At 38.9% G+C, this 22,702-nt stretch overlaps 1 protein-coding gene across 1 annotated transcript in view; it reads left to right on the top strand.

The window, feature by feature from the left end:
- GPC5 (glypican 5) overlaps window positions 1-22,702 on the top strand; it is a 955,909-nt gene that overhangs the window by 25,807 nt on the left and 907,400 nt on the right. Inside the window, exon 2 of the mRNA XM_088842817.1 lies at window positions 17,210-17,371. Within this exon, the coding sequence (XP_088698943.1) occupies window positions 17,210-17,371 (162 nt within the window). The remainder of the gene's footprint in view (window positions 1-17,209; window positions 17,372-22,702) is intronic.

The following is a 22,702-nucleotide window of genomic DNA, read 5'->3' as shown; positions in this document are numbered from 1 at the left end:
GCTGCGTAGCATGCCTCTTCAGAAATTCTGTTCTAATGGAAAAAAAAAAGAAGCAGCAGCACATAAAGAAAGATCTCAACTTTATAAGAGAGAAACTTTTCAAGGTAGAATTATTTTTAAGGTAGAGTTATTTTTTAATATTTTAAATTAAAATATTTTAATAATTATTTTAATATTTATTTCTAGGCACACAGGAAAGTCCTGGTGATTGGATTGGGACAGTTTGAGTGTGTCATTCTCTACCCTAAAGCATTCTGCCTGCCCACCCATGATTTCTAAGTCTGGCTTATTTGGCTTTTCCACTGCCATGTATTGATATTTTATAGTTCCTAAGATTTTTCTATATAATATGGATCAGTTCATTCTTTCCACTACCCTCTTCCCTAGAGTATTAGCTTGAGTAGTTTGGTTGCAAGAAACACAGACTAATTTGGTCTAAGTGAAGTGAAGTAAAGTGAAGTCGCTCAGCCGTATCCGACTCTTTGTGACCCCATGGACTATAGCCCACCAGGCTCCTCCACCCATGGAATTTTCTAGGCAAGAGTACTGGAGTGGGTTGCCATTTTCTTCTCCAGGGGATCTTCCCAACTTGGTCTAAGTGAAGTGAAGTGAAGTGAAGTCGCTCAGCCATGTCCGACTCTTTGCGACCCCCATGGACTGTAGCCCACCAGGCTCCTCCACCCATGGAATTTTCTAGGTAAGAGTACTGGAGTGGGTTGCCATTTTCTTCTCCAGGGGATCTTCCCAACCCAGGGATTGAACCTGGGTCTCCTGCATTGCGGGCAGATGCTTTACCATCTGAGCCACCAGGGAATCCATTCCCTGGTAACTCAGTTGATCCCCATTCCCTGGTAACTCAGTTGATAAAGAATCTGCCCACAATGCGGGAGACCTAGGTTCGATCCCTGGGTTGGGAAGATCCCCTGGAGAAGGAAATGGCAACCCATTTGAGTATTCTTGCCTAGAAAATCCCATGAGCAGAAGAGCCTGGTGGGCTGCAGTCCATGGGGTTGCAAGAGTCAGACATAGTGACCAAACCACCAATGCAAAAATAATTTATTATAAGGGTTTAGCTGTATCTAATGAAGCCCCAAGATAGAGGAAATAACTTGGTTTCAGAAAAGGTCTACTGTAGGAACCATAGAGAAGTCTGATGGTGTCCCCTTCATTTCTATACTCTGCACACTCTGCTTTTTTGTCTCCATGGTGAAATAGCATGGGTGCCTCACTCCTAAATTATATATAAAACAGTCTGATGGAAAACAGACTAGACTTTTTCTGTGTTCCAATGCAAAATTCTCAGATGAAACAGTCCAGTTGTTCTGTTTCAATCACTTATTTGCTTTCAGTTCAACAAACTCTAATCAGATGTGAGGTCACCTGACACGGTTGAGGCTGGCTGGGGCCTCTCCTGTGGAGGTGTTGAGAGAGCAGTTCTCAGAGCAAACAGGGGGTTAGTTACTATGAGTCAGGGCTGATTCCACAGGAATTGTGGCAGATAATTCATTTTGGTCTGTGTGTATATGTTAGTCATTCGGTACGTCCAGCTCTGAGACCCCATGGATGGTAGCCCTCCAGGCTCCCCTGTCCATGAAATTCTCCAGGTAAGAATACTGGAGTGGGTTGCCATTCCCTTCTCCAGGGGATCTTCCCAATCCAGGGATTGAACCCAGGTCTCCCACATTGCAGGCAGATTCTTTACCAACTGAGCCACCAGGGAAGTCAAATAAAGCTATCTATATTTCAGTTGTGTCTGACTCCTTGTGATTCCATGGACTGTAGCCCAACAGGCTCCTCTGTGCATGGAATTCTCCAGGCAAAAATACTGGAGTGGGCAGCCATTCCCTTCTCCAGGGGATCTTCCCAACCCAGGGATTGAACCCAGGGCACCTGCATTACAGACACATTCTTTATTGTCTGAATCACTGGAGGAAGAGATTTTTGGTCTGGGCTCCATTTATTGTTGGGAACTTCATCTGCTTCCCCATCCCTAATCCCACCAATGACAAGGTCTCAAGTCTGTATACATCCGTGCATGCAAATAGATCCTTGAAAATGGAGAAGTAGTGCTGTTTCCTGTGCCAAATAGTTGAGAATCTCAGCTTCACCCTGGCTTGGGGTAGCTGTGATGCAAGGGCTTGGTTTCACTTAGAGAAACAGTGTGGATTATTGGCTGTAGAATAATTTGGAGCTCATTAAAACTGAGGGGATGAGATGGCAATTGATTTTTTTCATCCTTCAAGGAGCAGGCTCTACTGCTGCTGTTTCTTAACAGATATTTGTATTAGTTCATGTTTAGCCTTTTTGTCTGCTGAGGTGGTTAACATGTCATAGAGTGTCGACTCCAAGTTCATGACTTCAGGTTTGAGAGAGAATTCCATTTAGCAGAGCTTCTCTCTGCTTCAGGAAATGCTTTCATGTTAGAATTGCTTTGTTATGGGTTATAAAAGTAAAAGTTTAAATATGTGATTTTCTGAGAACATTCATCAACCATGACTGCAAAAACAACCGAGTACATTATACATTGAAGGATCAATGATGCCATTTATATATATGAGGGACAGCATTACTGTTCTACCAGTGGTCATTATGTTGACCATATTTGTTTAACTTTGTAGATTGGCAAATGTTACTTTTTTTTAAATTGAATCCAGAACCATAAGAAGCCCTTAATAGCTGAAATACTTAATACTGTTCTGAAAAAAAATTTTATTCCAAAGAATAATATCAATATATCTTTTATGAGTACATTGCCTATATTCCATAAAAGAAAAATGATGAATCTGTAAATTATAGCGATGCATTATTGAGGAATATTTGTAGAAATGTAAATACGATCATCATAAATACTATTTCAAAAGGTTTATTGAACCAGTTTTTAATGTCTTCAGCAATATGTTCATCCTGGATCTATATTTAAAACCCTGTCATTAATTTTAAGTCATGAAAGTGCTTTCTTAGGCTTCTTCCAAAATATTTATGTGCAAGTAGGAGAAAGGAAGGGCTTCGCTGATAGCTCAGACAGTAAAGAGTCCATCTGCAATGCAGGAGACCTGGGTTTGGAAGTCAGGAAGATCCCCTGAAAAAGGGAATGGCAACCCACTCCAGTATTCTTGCCTGAGGAATCCCATGGACAGAGGAGCCTGGTGGGCTTACAGCCCATGGGTTCTCAAAGAGTTGGATATGACTGAGCAACTAACACACACAACACACATGGGAGAAAGGGAAGGAGACCAATACTTAAGCTTTTGTTCCAGGTACTGCGCTAGTTACATACAATACACTGGGAAACAAGTCAAAGGTGCTTCTTATCCTATTGGAGCTTTCAGTCTTGGGAGAGAAGCAGATTGAATGGAGTCAATAAACTACACAAAGCGATGTTCAGGAAAGCACCAGGATTCAGGGTGACATCAGAAATTATTAGGCAGCCCTCTGGTCAGGGTTGGCCGATGTCAGAAAGGAATGAACTTTAAAAGTGTTAAACAGGTTTTACACAACAGCATTCGATGTGTTGGCATGAGCTTATAATTATGCCTTGTAATGAATAGGATCCCAGATGCAGCATGATTGTGCATGTAATTGCTATCTAGAGTCAAGAGAACAACCAACATGGTAGCCCAGATGATTACAGATCTTTGAAAACTACAGCCTTCTTGAATGTGGCTACTTCCTCCAACACAGCTGATTTCTCCCTTCTTAAAATTCTTCCAGGACACCATACTGTTCTCCTCTGCCTCTTCTCTCATCTTTATCCTTCTGCCTCATTGATGGCTCTTTCTCAGGCTTGTGGGAAGGTCTCCTCTTCTGCTCCAGTTCATACTTCCATGCCTTTGTCCTGGCTGGTTGTTCTCATCAAGAGGAAGGTCTGCCCCAGGGGGACATTGTGAAGCCACATCTGGATTCTAGTGGGTTGAGTTCAGCTGTGACTGCCCTGATCTCTATCTTCTAGTTTTGCAGTCCACAAAGACCATGAGTTTTCTATTGGAATTCTGTTCAGCTTATATATGTGGGCTGCCCACAGGCTTAAAGCCACAGGGAAGAAAAACTAACCTCATGCTGTTCTCTTCCTCCAACTATTGACTCCTGTCTAGAATCCTTCTTTCATCCACTCTTTAGGGCTCCCAGGTCATTAACTGTTGTATTTTGCTCAGTTCATGGTGGCTCTCTGAGGCTAGCACTGCCCTATGGCAAGTGGAATCCTTCTGGTTATTTCTTGGACATACAAATTGTATTTTCACTTTAGAGCCGAGGACTGAAACAGCCACTACATCAGACCCTGCATTTAGTATCAGGTCCTTTGATGTTCTGGTGGTGGTTTAGTTGCTAAGTTGTGTCCGACTCTTGTGACCCCAGGAACTGTAGCCCACAAGGCTCCTCTGTCTGTGGGATTTTCCAGGCAAGAATACTGGGGTGGGTTGCCATTTCCTTCGCCAGGGGATCTTCCTGACTCAGGGATCTAACCCGTGTCACCTGCGTTGCAGGCAGGTTCTTTACCGATTGAGCCACCTTCAGGAATATACCATAAAAGGGAGTGGAGTGAGTGGTTTGGCCTGACATAACCCTTAAAAATATTATTACCGTTGTATTGGCTAGATTTCTTGATCAGGTAGGTAACAAAAGAACCTGTGGTAGATCCAGCCTTCACTCTGAGCTGGAAAATAACTCTGGCATCTGCAAACCTTGCTTGCTTGCATAATTAAATTCATTTCCAGCAGAAGTTAGAAAGCTTTGCTTTCCTGGAGGCCTCAGCAAATATCTCTTTGCATTTCTTTCTTATGACTGGCGGACTATTTCTGAATCAATCATTGTGCTGACAGGATAGAATGCTGTGTTTTCATCCTTTTGTGTGTATCAGTTTCATCTAAATAACATATATGTAAGTGAGGAAGAGATAGAGCTTCAAAAGAAATTTCAAGAGAAGAAACAGATGCTAGGCAGCTCTCAGCAAATCCAGTGACATTGTCATGATTCTTGCTAGATACATGGACTTAAGTACTTTTTATTTTACCTGGATGAAGGAATACATTTGACTCAGTCAAAATCTTTTCACCCTGATAACATTTACAAATTATCAGTTTCACGATGTATAGTAAGAAGATACTCTCAGAAAAGACAAAAAGAGAAAATTTACCTGTATCACCTTACTATTCTGAATTCCAAAGCCCTGTTTTCATCTGGTGAGAATTTGGTATTTTATGACATGTAACATCCATTCTGATGAACCTAAAATATATCTTGACACCAAGGCCCTTTCTATGTCAGCTATCAACAAATTTGATATGTGTTACAAATATAAAATTCCTGTAAGTTGACTAGGGGAGAAATACATATTTAAAATAAAAAGATTTTTGTAAAAGAAAGCATGGATACAGAAAACCCTTGGATTTAAGCTTATTTTATTTCTTGTACTCCATTGAAATTATTATTAAGGATGCTTAAATTGTACTGTGTTTGGTCAGCAAAAATGTTTTCAAGTTAAATTTTTTTTTCAGTTTTACTATTTTTTTATTGAAGCATAGCTGATTTGCAATGTTATGTTGATTTCTGCTGTACAGCAAAGTGATTCAGTTATATATATATACACAAACACACACAAATCTTTTAAAAATATTCTTTTCCATTGTGGTTTATCATAGGATACTGAATATGGTTCTCTGTACTATACAGACCTTGTTGTCTGTCCATTCTCTATATTGAAGCTTATATCTAAGCTAATTCCGTCCCTCTCCCCACCCCAACCCCCTTTGGCAACCACCAGTCTGTTCTCTATGTCCATGATTCTGTTTCATAAATAAGTTCATTTGTATGATTCTACATATAAGTGAGACTGGTTCCAAATAGGAAAAGGAGCACGTCAAGGTTGTATATTGTCACCCTGTTTATTTAACTTATACACAGAGTACATCATGAGGAACGCTGGGCTGGAAGAAGCACAAGCTGGAATCAAGATTGCTGGGAGAAATATCAATCACCTCAGATATGCAGATGACACCACCCTTATGGCAGAAAGTGAAGAGGAACTCAAAAGCCTCTTGATGAAAGTGAAAGAGGAGAGTGAAAAGGTTGGCTTGAAGCTCAACATTCAGAAAACGAAGATCATGGCATCTGGTCCCATCACTTCATGGAAAATAGATGGGGAAACAGTGTCAGACTTTGTTTTTTTGGGCTCCAAAATCACTGCAGATGCTGATTGCAGCCATGAAATTAAAAGACACTTGCTCCTTGGAAGGAAAGTTATGACCAGCCTAGATAGTATATTAAAAAGCAGAGACATTACTTTGCCAACAAAGGTCCGTCTAGTCAAGGCTATGGTTTTTCCATTGGTCATGTATGGATGTGAGAGTTGGACTGTGAAGAAAGCTGATCACCAAAGAATTGATGCTTTTGAACTGTGGTGTTGGAGAAGACTCTTGAAAGTCCCTTGGACTGCAAGGAGATCCACCCAGTCCATTCCAAAGGAGATCAATCCTGGGTGTTCATCGGAAGGACTGATGCTAAAGCTGAAACTGCAATACTTTGGCCACCTCATGCGACGAGTTGACTCACTGGAAAAGACTCTGATGCTGGGAAAGGTTGGGGGCGGGAGGAGAAGGGGACGACAGAGAATGAGAGGCGGGATGGCATCACCGACTCGATGGACATGAGTTTGAGTGAGGAGTTGGTGATGGGCAGGGAGGCCTGGCGTGCTGGGGTCGCAAAGAGTCGGACACGACTGAGCGACTGAACTGACTGACTGACTGACATATAAGTGATCTTGTACAGTATTTGTCTTTCTCTTTCTGACTTACTTCACTTAGTATGATAATTGAAGTTAGCTTCTGTTGTGGGCTAAATTGTGCTCCCCTAAATTCCTAAGTTGAAACTCTAGTCCCCCATATGGCTGTATTTGGAGAGAGGAGATAATTAAGTTTAAATGCGGTCATAAGGATGGCTCCTAATCTATATTACTGGTGTCCTTACAAAAGGGAAGACATGGGAGTGTACATATACAAAGAGAAGGTCACCTGAGCATATTCAGAAAAGGTGCCATCCGTAAGTCAGGGATTTGAAGGGCCTCAAGAGAATCCAAGCTAAACCTGCTAGCACATTGGTCTTGGACTTCCAGCCTCCAGAACTGTGAGAAAATGCATTTCTGTTATGGAGGCAACCTGTCTGTGGTTTTCTGTTCTGACGGCCCTGGCAGAGTAATATGATTCCCGAGTCCTTCTTGATATGATTCTGATAGTTATTTGATGGCTTCTTTGCTATCTGGTGGACAAGATGCTTTAGCTAGTCTGTCATCTTATGTGTTTCCTGCCCCAGACACAGAGGGAGCCATTTCTTTAAAAATCACTGACTTCTTGAGAGGTGTGGTATTTCAAGATTATAATCTGGGCACAAGAGGGACCCTTTGCCACTTGGTTTGTCATTGTTCCTAGACCTTTTCAGTGAAACTAGGGAATATATACTTCAAAGGTAAATTTCTTGATGCTTTCATAATGATAGTTTAAGGCAAGATTGCAAAGTTTTACTTAAGCTCCTCTTTACTATGTCTGTATCTCTTTTCATCTTCACTAAAGAGAATCCTGATTTTCAATGATACAGAATAGAATTAGGGAATATAATTTGAATATTCCATAATTGCTTATTTTTTATATCCCATTTCACTCTCACAGCAGTTTCAGCATAGCATAAAATACAGGTTTTAGTATTGTCCTGTTTTTTCCTTCAGCGTGCTTACATTATAAACAATATTTTTGTCACTTTTCTTTTGTTTATTTTTAATTGAAGGATAATTGCTTTACAGTATTGTGTTGGCTTCTGCCAAACATCAACGTGAATCAGCCATAGATCTTTAAAACCCTTTCATTCTTTCTGATTTTTCACAATCCCTTATTTTCCACCTTTTGTTTCTCTTAGGTACTGCCTTTGTATGATTGGCTCCTGTGTTCCTCCTAGTTTATTCATTTCTTCGGAATGTTTTTCTTTCATCTTTAATTCTTTCCTGAGTACTGTCCCCTCACATCTGAATTTTTAAAATTTTGATTTGTGTTGTTCTTTTATGCTTTGTGTCATCTTTTAACTTGTTTTGAAATAACTTGGCTGATTTTTTTTTTATTTCTTTTTGGCGGAGGGCATATCTTTCTGGCATGTTTTCTTTGCCTGTGGGGATATTATTCTGTTACTTATTCCCTTTTTATTATAATAACTCTGTGTGAGATTTGACCTCAGTATGTTTTGATATTCATTTCATGTGAAGTTAGTTTTTTTCCTTGACAATTTAGATCGAGATAGACTTCAGAACAGTTTATGTGGCTTTCCAGAGTTTCTCTTCTGTTGGTTTTTGTGTAGTGTTTGTAAGTATGGCTGCTTGTTTTCTGAAATTTCCTGGATTTATTTCCCTTCCCACTTTGGTCTAGGCATTCTCTATCTGTGTCTCTTAAATTCTTCTACTGTTGATTTTTAATTCCTCTTCCAGACATTTCTCTTCTGTGTGGGGTTCTTCCTTGGAAAGGCGCCTGCTGAATCTGGAGCATTCATAGGGGTCTGGATTGCTCCTGCTAATTAATTCATTCCTTTTCATCTTGGCTCCTCTGTGCACATCCAGTAATGGAGAGGGCAAAACTTTCCCAGTTTCAGCTGCTGTTTGCAGATTGGTTCACTGTGCTTTTCTATGAATTCCTCTTGGCTCTGTGGGCTTCATCTGTTGTCAGATTCTCTAGACGTTACCCCTCTGCTTCATTTTTCTCCCTCCTGCCCTGACTCTGATACTGTAAAGCTCTGTTGGCTGTTGCTGGTTTTCCCCCCAGAACATATATATTTTGAAGTTTGTGGGGATATTCCATCACCCCGTTTTGTTATATTTTTTGGATTTAATTTCAAGTTGTCCTATCTGGTCTGTGTGGGGACTGGGATATTGTGAAATGATGCTGCTACTGCCACCATCTTTCCAGAATGCCTCCCAATGATCCTATTTTAACATATGAAAAAATGTGCACAAGCAGGTAGATGGTTGTAACGGCCGCTTAAGCTGGGGAACAGAAAGGAAAATGTATTAACTAGTACTGCTGCTTCTGGGTAAGAAATCTAGAAAAGCCCTCACAATTCTGGTTGAGGGCTAGTTCAATAGGGAGGCTGCTGTTTTATTTTTAATTCCACTTTGTTCTCAGCACTTTAATTCTTGCAGAGTGTGGTTTTACAGATCAGAAACACAGCTGCTGCTCCTGACCTTGGGTTGTGCACTCTTCTTGTTTCATAAGCAACCTCAATGATTCCCTGTTCTTTGAAGTCAGGCTTTGACATATTTTAAAAATATATCTTGTTACCATGTGGGATCTGTTTGGGTTTTATCTGGCTTTGCTTTCTTATGATTCTGGTTCTATTTACAAGGGGAGAACTGTATTCTGGGCGTTTTATCAACAAGCATCTTATTATGTCCTTTGTGCTTATCAGTTCAGTTCAGTCGCTCAGTCGTGTGCGACTCTTTGTGACCCCATGGACTGCAGCACACTAGGCTTCCCTGTCCATCACCAACTCCTAGAGCTTGCTCAAACTCATGTCCATCGAGTTGGTGATGCCAACCAACCATCTCATCCTCTGTGATCTTCATGCTTATACTGTGAATAGAATTAAGATATGGTCCTTTCCCTGAGGATGTGTAGTTCTGAGATAGGAGATATGTGGACTCCAGGTTAGACCGTTACAACTGGCCTCCTGTTTGCATTTCATGGGGCAGGAAGAAGTGAGCTTCAAGCTGGATACTTAGTACTAGCCTCCTGTTTGTATTTCTAGAGACACGAGGTAGGTGGGCTCCAGTTAAGGCATTTACAGTCAGACTCCTGTTTTCCCTTTGAAATGGAAGTAACAGAAACAGGGTTAGTAGCCAGTCTTTGTGTCTTGTCGCAGATAGCTTGGTGGGTAAAGAATCTACCTGCGATGCAGGAGACGTGGGTTCAGTCCCTGGGTTGGAGTGGGCATGGCAACTCACACCAATATTCTTGCCTGGAAAATCCCATGGACAGAGGAGCCTGGTGGGCTGCAGTCCATGGGGTCATAAGGAGTTGGACATAACTGAAGAGACTGAGCATACTCCACAAACACCTTACATTGATAGTCACGGCAATAGTCAAGGTACTAGTCAATGTCAAGGACAAAGAGGGGCAAAACCCTGTTTGAGTAAAAGATTAAGGGATCTTCACTCCTCCACCCACCAGCCCCTTTTGGAACAAGGGAGACACTACATATGTGCAGAAAGTCTCCTTGGGGGTCAAAAGTCAGAGAAGAACACCAAGGCATAATGAATTTTGCTCCCAGAAGCCTTCACTTTGAAATCCATCTTGGCTGAGGGGTGCATGTGCACCCAGGGGAGGGTCCCAGGGTAGGTCAGGTGTAGTAAAAGAAACCAGATTATTGGCTAAAGGTAAACACAGACCCGGAAGAATAAATGACTTAACCGCCTCTTCACCGCGTTGCTCCTCACTAGTGGGGACACCCGCACCCTTTCCCTCCAGGTATGCATCTCTGCCTTGCTTCTCTCTTAACTAACCAAACTGCTTCTCTGTGTGCTCTCCCACTTGCTGTGCTATGTCTGTAATAATGAACTTTGTACCTGTGTCTATAGTTCTAGCCTCTGTTGATAGATGCATTTTTTCACTGGGGGCAAGGATTCAGGGAAAAATAGCTTCTAGCCCTTGCAGCTCTGGGGGCTAGGATTTCTGGTTTTCATCCAGGTTGCCCAGGTTCAATTCCTGGGCAGGGAATTAAGATCTCGCTTCACGCCACTGCTCACTGCCAGATCAGTTCATCTTGCCTATCTTTTGAACTGACACAGAAAGTAAGGCAGCTAGTTTCCTGTGGACTCTTTCCCCCTCATTGAGACCTTAAGTTACTACTGATAAAAATATCGTGCCAATTAGACATAACTAGGCCTTTGAATTGGACATGAGTTTGAGTGTACTCCGGGAGTTGGTGATGGACAGGGAGGCCTGGCGTGCTGTGATTCATGGGGTTGCGGAGAGTCGGACACGACTGAGCGACTGAATTGAACTGAACTGAACTGAACTGAGGCCTTTGAATTATAGTCTTGATTTGACTTGGAGTTTAGTTTGATATTGGCATTACCAACTTCCATGATTCTGAATTAAAGTCTGGTTTAATCACTGCAGATCCTCATCAGCTTGAGGAATGTGTTTGCTAAGTGGTCTAAATTGCTAACCATAGGTACTCAGTGTGCCAAGACATGATGGTTGCTCTCCCACCTTATGTTTAGAAAACAGGGTAATTTGTAGCATTTTTCTAAGTCTACTTTCCACCATGTAAAATTGGGCACAAAGGCAAATGGCTGCTCTATAATTTTATACTTCTGCTAATTTTTATTTTTCAATAAAACTCCCTGGGTGATTCTAACCTGAACATTATTTTCTTGAAGTTTTCCGAACAGATGACTTCTTTAGAAAGGGAAGTTGAAAATGATCAGGTGTGTGTGTACACAAGCCATTTGTAGATTGAGGACCATGGCTTTCCTCTCAATGGACTGGTGGTCAATATGACAGCTTGGGAATCACTCTGCCTGTTTCTGAACCAGCTCCACTTTTTTGTATTATGTAGGTATGTGCCATTGGGCAGTGGTCAAAGCCTCTTTACGTCTCTGTTTCCTCACAAGTAAAATGTGGTAGTGATGGTACCTATGTCATAGAGTTCATGTGAAGATTAAATGAGATAATGCATATGCAGAGTGGATCCTTGACTGTTAGTTTAATGAATGAAAATTGAGTGTTTATGATGTACAAGGCTCTGAGCTGGACAAGTGGCATATGATGAAGAATAAAAATCCCTCCACTTAGAGCTTAGTAGTGCAGATGAGGGAATGAATTAATTAGTAATCACATTTAGGAATATAACATTACAGCCACAATGAGCGAACGCTAAGGCATAGTATAGGTATTGGAGCTGTCTGTGGGGTTAAGGAAAGTTCCCATGGGAAGACTGAGTTAAGATTTAAAGAAAACTAGATGGGAATGAAGTAGGGGAAGGTGTGTGTTGACTGCAAGACTGTCCAAGACAGAGGGAAGAGCCTGGAGGATGGCTCTGTGGCCAGTGTGTACTTGGTGAATATTAGGAAATTAAATAAGGCAGGGTGTGAAGGGAAGAGAACCATAGCCAATGTTGCTTGAGATGCACCTGGAGCTGGAGGGAAAGAAGACATGGTCCAACTTGGGGCCTTTTTAAGCCACGTTTAGGAATGTGACCTCGCAAACTGATGTTAGGTATGTAAATTCTGGAGGGATATTTGCAATGATCTATTATTATTATTGTTGTTATTGTACTATTGTCATTATTTTTATTCTGTAGCAGTCTTTCCCATACCAAATATGTTTATATCCTTTAATGTTTATTCATTGGTTGTCTTCCCCCGTCTCTATTATTGTTTTTCTCTAAACTTTTAATCCCTCTATCTTTGCATTTAGAAAGAAAGCTGAGAAGATAGCTTTGTTTTCTTTCAATCAGTTTTACTGTTTGAAGTGGAATTTGCTTTTGTATAACTTTTATGCATCGTAAATAAAAAACGATTGCCAAAATGTTACCTACTGTGACACATTTTATGCATCTTAGCCTTTGTGAAATCCTAAAACACGCTGCTGTTTATTTGTCTGACTTACACAGGCTAAAACCTGAGGCTGAATCTGTGTGAAAAATGTGGAGTTTGAAAAAAGGCTGATGTGTCTGTATGCGTGTTCATGCACATTCAGGTATTTTGTATTTACTGATCTACGAGAAGGCAATGGCAAGCCACTCCAGTACTCTTGCCTAGAAAATCCCATGGATGGAGGAGCCTGGTAGGCTGCAGTCCGTGGGGTCGCTAAGGGTTGGACACGACTGAGCGACTTCACTTTCACTTTCACACATTGGAGAAGGAAAAGGCAACCCACTCCAGTGTTCTTGCCTGGAGAATCCCAGGGACGGGGGAGCCTGGTGGGCTTCTGTCTATGGGGTCACACAGAGTAGGACACGACTGAAGTGACTTAGCAGTAGCAGATCTACAGTTGGTCAATGAAGAGCCAAGGTAGGAGCTGTGCAACTCAGAGATCAAAGGCCATAATTATTCCTCCTACTCCCAAATAAGGGAATAACTCTATTGGGTTGCTGCTGCTGCTGCTGCTGCTTGGTCACTTCAGTCGTGTCGGACTCTGTGTGACCCCATAGACGGCAGCCCACCAGTCTCCCCCGTCCCTGGGATTCTCCAGGCAAGAACACTGGAGTGGGTTGCCATTTCCTTCTCCAATGTGTGAAAGTGAAAAGTGAAAGTGAAGTCGCTCAGTCATGTCTGACTCGTAGTGACCCCATGGACTGCAGCCTACCAGGCTCCTCCGTTCATGGGATTTTCTAGGCAAGAGTAGGCCATATAAATGCAATGTCCTGAGCTTTACCTAAAACCTGGGTAGCCTTGGGATGCCTCAAGGCCCACCTCTCGAGGAACCCTCAGGTTTGTCTTCTTTAGGCACTTTGCCAAGCCTCCTACTTTTTATTTTGGTTGGGGGATAACTGCTTTACAATTTTGTATTGGTTTCTGCCATACAACAGCCATGTGTATGTTAGTCATTCAGTCGTGTCCAACTCTTTGTGACCCCATGGACTGTGGCCCACTTGGCTCCTCTGTCCATGGGATTCTCCAGCAAGGAAACTGGAGTGGGTTACCATTTCCTTCTCCAGGGGATCTTCCTGACCCAGGGATTGAACCCAAGTCTCCTGCATTGCAGGCAGATTCTTTACCATCTGAGCCATCAGGGAAGCCCATATGTATGTGTTAATACATGATATTTGTTTTTTTTCTTCCTGACTTACTTCACTTCTGTATAACAGATTCTAGGCTCATCTCCCTCATTAGAACTGACTCAAATTCATTCCTTTTTATGCATACCTTGTACTTTTCTGTATTTTCTAGCTTACCTGCTATGGATAAATGTGTGTGCCTTGGGCTCCTATCCAGGATAAGAGTTGTTAATCATATATCATATTTTTGATATAAATAATCAAAAATTGTTTCTGATTTTTTCTGTTGTGGTAAAATACGAAATTTACCATCTTAGCCATTTTATAAGTGCCTAGTTTGGTGGTATTAAATACATTTAGGTTGTACAATCATTGTTATCATATCCCTCCAGTATTACTTGTATCTTGCAAAATTGGAATTCTATCCCCGTTAAACATTAACTCCCCAGTCTCCTTCCTCTGCCCTGCCCCAGCCAACCACCATTCTACTTTCCATCTCTATGATTTTGGTGACTCTAAGAACTTCATATGGCATTTGGGGACTTTTATATTTGCATGCAAATTTTAAAATAATTTGTTCTAGTTCTGTGAAAAATGCTTTTGGTATTTTTATAAGGATTGCATTAAATCTGTAGATAGCCTCGGGTAGTATGATCATTTTAACAATATTAATTCTCCTAATCCATGAACGTGCTGTATCTTTCTGTATGTTATGTTGTCTTCAGTTTCTTTCATTAGTCTTACAATTTTCTGAGTACTGGTCTTTTATCTCTTTAAGTATGTTTATTCCTAGATATTTTATTCTTTCAGATGTAACTGTAAATGAAATTGCTGAATTTCTCTTCCTGATAGTTCATTGTTAGTGTATAGAAATACAACAGATTTCTGTATATTAATTTTGTATATTGAATTTGTTGATGAGCTCTAGTAGTTTTTGATGTCTTGAGGATCTTGTATGTGTCGAATCATGTCATTTGCAAAGTGATAGTTTTACTTCCTCCTTTCCAATTTGGATGCTTTTTGTTTCTTTTTCTTGTTTGAGTGCAGTGGCTAGACTTAAAATACTATGTTGAAGAAAAGTGGTAAGAGGGTATTCTTTTCTTGTACCAGATCTTAGAGGAACTGCTTTCAGGTTTTCACCATTGAGTCTTATGTTAGCTGTGGGTCTGTCATATATGGCTTTTATTATGTTGAAGTATGTTCCCTCTCTTCCCACTTTCTGGAATTTTTTTAAAATTATAAATGAATTTTGAATTTTGTCAAAAGCTTTTTCTGTATCTATTGGTATGATCAGTTTTTATTCTTCAATTTGTTAGTGTGGGATATCACACTGACTGATTGGTTGGGGATATTGAACTATCCATGCGTCATGAGTTTTTAAATACAGTGTTGAAAATTTGGTTTGCTAATATTTTGTTGAGGATTTTCTATTTTCATCAATGATTTTGGCCTATAATTTTCTTTTTATGATATTTTTGTCTGATTTTAATATCAATGTGATGCTGGGTTTGTAGAATGAGCTCTGAAACTTCCTTCCTCTGTAATATTTTGGAATATTTTGAGAAGGATAGATGTTAATTCTTCTCTAAATGTTTGGTAGAGTTCACCTGTGAAACCATCTTGTCTTGGACTTTTGTTTTTTGTTGTCATTTTGGTTTTTTTAATTACTGATTCAATTTCATTACTGGTAGTTAGTCTGCTCATATTTTCTGTTTCTTTCTGGTCCAGTCTTAGAAGATTGTGTGTTTATAGAGATTTGTCCACTTCTTTTATTTATTTTCTTAAATTTTTGGTCATGAAGCATATGGGATCTTAGTTCTTCAACCAGGAATTGAACCTGCACTTCTACATTGGAAGCACAGAGTCTTAACCACTGGACCACTGGGGAAGTCCCATGTCCACTTCTTTTAAAAGTTGTCCACTTTCAGTTCAGTTCAGTTCAGTCACTCAGTCGTGTCTGACTCTTTGTTACCCCATGAATCACAGCACGCCGGGCCTCTCTGTCCATCACCAACTCCCAGAGTTCACTCAAACTCATGTCCATCGAGTCGGTGATGCCATCCAGCCATCTCATTCTCTGTCGTCCCCTTCTCCTCCCGCCCCCAATCCTTCCCAGCATCAGAGTCTTTTCCAGTGAGTCAACTCTTCGCATGAGGTGGCCAAAGTATTGCAGTTTCAGCCTCAGCATCAGTCCTTCCAATAACACCTAGGATTGATCTCCTTTAGAATGGACTGGTTGGATCTCCTTGCAGTCCAAGAGACTCTCAAGAGTCTTCTCCAGCACCACAGCTCAAAAGCATCAATTCTTTGGCGATCAGCTTTCTTCACAGTCTAACTCTCACATCCATACATGACCACGAGAAAACCATAGCCTTGACTAGACGGACCTTTGTTGGCAAAGTAATGTCTCTGCTTTTTAATATACTATCTAGGTTGGTCATAACTTTCCTTCCAAGGAGTAAGCATCTTTTAATTTCATGGCTGAAATCAGCATCCGCAGTGATTTTGGAGCCCAAAAAAACAAAGTCTGACACTGTTTCCACTGTTTCCCCATCTATTTCCCATGAAGTGATGGGACCAGATGCTATGATCTTTGTTTTCTGAATGTTGAGCTTCAAGCCAACCTTTTCACTCTCTTCTTTCACTTTCATCAAGAGGCTTTTGAGTTCCTCTTCACTTTCTGCCATAAGGGTGGTGTCATCTGCATACTGGACTGTAATTCTTTGTGGTAATCTCTTAAGACCCTTTGTATGTCTGTCGTGTCAATTGTAACTTCTGTTTCATTTCTAATTTTATTGATTTCAGCCCTCTTACTTTTCCCCTTGATGAGTCTGGCATATGGATTATCAATTTTGTTTCAAAGAATCAGCTCTTAGTTTAATTGATCTTTTCTGTTTTTTTCCCAAATTCTCTGTTTCATTTACTTCTTCTCTGATCTTTATGATTTCTTTCCTTCTACTAACATTGTGTTGTTGTTGTTCTTCTTATTTTTCTAGTTTCTTTAAGTGTAAGTTTAGGTTATTCTTTTAGGGTTCCTTTTTGTTTGTTTATTTCCTGAGGTAAGTTTGTATTGCTATAAACTTCCCTCTTAGAATTTCTTCTGCTGCATCCTGTAGATTTTAGATTGTTGTGTTTTTGTTTTCATTTCTCTCTAGGTTTTTAAAAAATTTATTTCTTCTTTGATTTTTCTGGTGATCCATTAGTTGTTTAACAGTGTATCTTTTAGCCTCCACATGTTTGTGTTTTTGCCTGCTGTTGTTAGGGCCAGTTCCGGGCACAGTTTGCTGCGGGATCCAGTGTATCCTCCAGTTGGTGTCAACCCACTGGTGTCATTTTGCTAGAAGGTATCCAGAACATGAACCTGTTATATGCAGTGCTGATCATTAATGGTTGATACATAACATGTAATGTTTGCTAAATGAATAAGTAATTATTCTGAAAAATGTTCTGTGTATTACAGGGCCTGATCTTCAGGTTTGCACAGTCAGAAAACCTACGTGTTGCACCAGGAAGGTGGAGGAGAGATACCAAGCCGTGGCTCGCCAGGATATGCAGCAGGTGCTTCAAACATCCAGCTCTACATTGAAGTTTTTGATATCTCGAAATGCAGCTGCCTTTCAAGGTAAATATATCTTGATTTCTGAAACTGAGAACAAATCTTGCTATGTAATTTACCTATTATTATTATCCCAGTAAATTTATCTAGGTGTCCTCCTTTATCTTTGTGTATTATAGTGGTATAAAATGAAATTTTAGCTTTATTTTAACCTTGATAGCAACTAAACCACCACTGACTTTCGTGGCTTGTCTCTGAGGTCATCATCAGGCTTATAAATTGATTTGGACTAGGGAGTCTGTTTTGTTAGTGAAATATATGCCTTTCTGGGGTTTCTGCCAGATCCCCCAATATTCTGACCCATGGATTACTTCAGTGTGAACAGACATACTTATGAGATTTTATGAAAATAGTCTATCAAACAAAATCCCATTGCTTTTAACGAGGTAACCATAGATTCATTTTCAAAAATATAATTTTGAGAAATATTTTCTTAACTTTTCCTCTACCTCCTCATGTGGCTTTTCTAGGAACATCATCGTGATATGTCAAAGTGTAGACAAGTCTGATAAATAGTAAAATAGGAAGTATTAGTTGGATGTTTAAAGATCATCTACAACCAGAACGCAACCTTAATTCAAACAGTGTGCTGAGAAATAAAATTAATGGGTTATAAAATTATAACGCACATTGGCAAATATATGATCTTTTTATTGTTTTAGTCATCTTGTCTGTAAAATTCCTTATTTCTATAATAAAATAGTTTATTTTTTCTTTTATAAAGCATGAGCTATTCTGTATATGATTAGAATGAAAATATTTAGATTACACTGCTCTCAAACAAATTTATTGCTTTTGTTCAACACAAAATATAACTTCTGTTGGTATTCCTTCTTAATAAGTGTATTAATGTCAATCTGTTTAAATAGTTTGTTCTTTGTTTACATACAGAACTAAATCACAAAGCCAATTAAGTTTTAAAACTCTACTTATTAAATAAAATGAATATAATAAGTCAGGACAAAATTTGAGTTAAAATGTAATTCCTGATGAATTGATGATTTTTATAAATAGAAACATTGAAATGTCAGATTTTAAGATGTTTTAATCTAGTAACATTTTTATATGTCTTAGAAAAAAGCCTCATTTCTGTTATAGGATTTGTTCATGAGAAATTGTTGGAGGAAAATATATTGATAAGCATTTTAAGCAAAGATTTGTGACTTGAATTAGCTGAACTAGAAGATATTAACCATCCACTGAAAGTTATGTGATGATTTTTTCTTATGAAAATGATAGTGTGTATGATACAGAAGTTACATTTTAGAGATAAAAGGAGCAGTGAATAGATCAATGTTACCAGAACAGGGAGCTGTGGATGAGAATTGTGGACCATATGCTTGAAAAGAGTTAAGTTGGACTCACATGGAAGAAGACTTAAAACATCAATTCGAGTTTGAGAGAGTCATTCAAGATTTTTGAACAGTGAAGTTTCATTATGATTTCTTATCGTTTAACGTCAAAACTAAATCATTCCAAATAAGAAGATTTGGTTGAAGAAGACCATGATAAATCAAACCTACTTTTTTGGATAACAATGTTAACCATACAGGTGAAAGAAAGTGCCAGCAGTTATTAACACATAGAGACTCAATGAATGGTTGCTGGACATTTTCTTCTGTCTTCAAATATACTCTAGCAAACTTTTCACATATTGTTGGATAAAATTGATCAATATAGAGTGCACTGAATTCAAAAGATTGAGAAAAATACAAAACCTTAAGTATTTAGACTTTTAACATGGGTTTGGGCTGCTGAAAACTTTTGGTGTGAAAGTGTCCCTGGTGGCTCAGATGGTAAAGAATCTGCCTGCAATGCAGGAGACCTGGGATCAATCCCTGGGTCGGGAAGATCCCCTGGAGAAGGGAATACATCCTACTCCAGTATTCTTACCTGGATAACTCCATGGACAGAGGAGTATGGTAGGCAAAGAGTTGGACATGAATGGGTGACTAATGCTTTCACTTTTATCAGTAGTATAATGACATGAGATTGTCTCTACTGGAGTGTCTGGTAATATTATGTACAACTTAAAAAAAATGTTCTGTTTTGTAAATTATACCTGTATTTTTACTAGGGTGAGTTTTGCTGTTTTTTAAACTATCAATTATAAAAGTGAAAAAGAGTGGGTCTTTCCTAAATATGATTTGTTATAATAAATTTTCATGTTCTCCCTTTGTGACACATCAATTTATTTAAGAATCATGAGAAGGCAAGGCAGATTTAGAAGAGATTTGCCTAAAGGCTAACTTGACTGGAACAAATTCTGTTACAAGAAGAATACCTGCTTTTAATTTAATGAATAGGATAAGTAGCTATAGGCTTAGTTCCATAAAAACAAGCTAAATATATATGTTATAAGCAATTTGAGAGATCACATTTGCTATATTAGAACCAAACAAGACACTTTATCAATAAGTAAAATGCCCTCTGTCTAGTTTCTGTGTAACGAAAATATCTGAAAATAAATAAGCCCCCCCTTTTTTTTTTCTTAAGAAGAAACAAGCCAGTACATTTTGTTGGGAAGCTTACTTGGCTTGAGAGCAAATTACTGGGGGAAATCAATTTATTTCTTAAATCATGTAAGTAGATGTGCTACGTTTTGATCTTTTGATTTTTTAATATTTCATGTGTATTTCCTACTTCAATAATATTACCCTTTTTTTTAAACCTTTATGTATGTTATAAAAGACTTTGGACTGGGGTGTAGTATGGTCCCTTCTCTCATGGATCTCTTGGGGTTCCATGGAAGCATGTTTTTGAAACAAGCCTTTGGATATCATCGATGGGGATACGCACTTGGTTGGGTCCATGGATATAGTGAGCCCCACATGACAGTGAGATTAAAGGCTGGAAGATTAGCGTTGCTTAGAAGTGAGGAAACTGCCAGTCACTGATCTCAGAAGATGTAAGGTTATTCCAGTGTACAATCCACACTCACTTCTGGAATTCAGCACTGGAAGTTAATATATTACCAGTGAGGTCAAATATATTATCAATGGGTTGGAATCCACCTCCTTACTGGGACAACACTTCTTTTTTCATTTAAAGAATCTAATGGTATTTGTTATAGGTTTCCTTAAAATAAAGCAGGCAAACAAAAATATGTTTTTGGAAGGGTCCATGATTATGACCTGGGGCTTCACTATATCCTAAACGTCCTTATTCACGTAGCTTATGGCGTTTTACAAGATGAAAGGAACAAGTGGGTTTCCTTGTGTCTGTTGCTGCTCATAAATTAGTGGTCCTGTTTGCAAAGAGATTGCTGGCTCCGTCACAGTGCAGACAATAACTGTTCTTTATTTTCCAGGGCTTAATAATGTTCATGAATAAAGCAGGGGAGCCTGAAATAATGCACACGCATTTGTTTCCCTTCAGCTGTTTTATGAGTGTGGGATTGCCTGCTTTAAAAATATTTTGGAAATATTTCTATAAATGTTTTATTTATTTATATGCTAAAGTATGGTGTGACTCATGAAGAAATAAAAGAACTTGATAGAGTATATGTCATCCACAGTGGAAAAGCAACTCCTATCCAGCTTTCAAATTTGTCAGGTTTTAAATCACAGCTCAAATAAGAGAATAGGGCTTAGTTTTTTTTTTTAATTTAAAACAATATAAAAATTTCAGCATAATTTTTCAAAAATACAATGAAGGCATATTTGGAAGAAAACTGTTGGAAGCTTATGTTTTGTTAAAACATTGGGAAGATAAGTTTAAAAAGTTTTAACTTTCCCTTGGAGATAGAGCTTTTCCTATTCCTTTCATCTTCAAAAGCTCACATATTTCTAAAATTTATGGTGTACACTAAATCTTTACTCTGGAAGTTTCTAGTTTTATATATAGCATTTAAAAGGTATGCATTATCACAAAAGACTAAATGATAAATAAGAAAGTTAACATTTTTGTTGATTTCATTCTCTAGGCTAAGTACATTTTCATTTCTTGATTAAAAGTACTTGAAAGATTGATTGATAAGCTTGTCCTCTTGGGTTGAGATGTTAGATTTAGGACTTTTGTTTAAATTACACTCCTGTTTTCAATGAAATATTGGAATATGTAAAAATTAAATATCTTTGTTTAAAAAGCAAGTAACTTAAAATGAGAATGTGAATATAATTCATATATTTTCCCCTTTCACACTAACAGGTATTAGCTACTGTGAGGTGTATAGCTAGTGTATGGCCACTATAAAACTAGTGTAAAATATATGTATGTATCCATATACATACAGTCAAAGGTACAGGATATAGTGAATATTTGACTATCTTAATATATGAGATGAATACATTTATATAAATGTTGCAGTAGTAAGCTTGAAGTACATTATTCTTATTATATTCACTTCTACTATGCTTTGCAGAGGTGATACTATTTAAAATTATTCCTTGGAAGAACATTGTGTACAAGGATACAGGAAAGATGCTATTTCTAACACTGAGAATTATCTGATCAACATCCCAAGGGTAAGAGAACGGGTAGCCTTAGGCTGGCAGTGTTGAGGAAATATGTTGGCTTTTCTCTTTCTCTGGAACGTAGAGCAGGGACTCAGTTAATGTAATTAAATAAACTGCATCAATATATGAATAAATGAATGAATGAATGATGCTTAGCAGAAAGATGGTTCTGAAATAAAATGAAAGATTTCATCTCTTCTTCTCCCCCTTCATCCTTCCCTTCCCTTCATGCCTTTGATATCCCTCTTGAGCACCTACTAAGTGCCAGCACTGCCAGGGGATTGGTTTGTACCTTGCCCAAATTTTAAGTCTATTTTTATTTTTATTGGCTCATTCGGACTTCTGATCTGCCAATGTCTGTTTACTGATTTTATAAACTAGGAAGGAGGGAATTCCTTGGCAGTCCAGTGGTTAGGACTCTGCATTTTCACTGCTGAGGGCCGGGGTTCAAGATCTCACAAGCTGTGTGGCATGTCCTCCCGGTCCCCCAGAAAAACCCTAGAAAAGACTAAGAAGGAGCACGTTATAATATTTCTGTTGATAGCATATTCTGAATGTGATTATATTTTTCTTTTTCTTTTGAAGCAGTACATGCTTTAGTATGTTATCTCACATAGCAGCTACCATGCAATTGGTCTTTATCTAACTGTCCTGTATCTCTGAAATGTTAAAAATTGTTTCTTTTGAATCTGTGAGCAAGCTTCTATTAATTATGAAAATGACTAATTTTCATATATTGTAGATAAAAGTTTCAAGAGCTTAAATTAGTTTTCAGCTGGAAATTGCATGAGGCATTCAGCTTGCTTTGCATGAAGCACTATCAATTGTGGAAAAAAATTTGAAGTGTAGAACTAAGATCAGGTTTGCTGTGCCAGAATTC

Source organism: Moschus berezovskii, chromosome 13, assembly GCF_049115385.1.
Source record: "Moschus berezovskii isolate FMDL1 chromosome 13, NW_MosBer_1.0, whole genome shotgun sequence".
Lineage (NCBI taxonomy): Eukaryota > Metazoa > Chordata > Mammalia > Artiodactyla > Moschidae > Moschus > Moschus berezovskii.
Note: the sequence above shows the minus strand (reverse complement) of the source record. Positions and strands in the feature narration are given on the sequence as shown.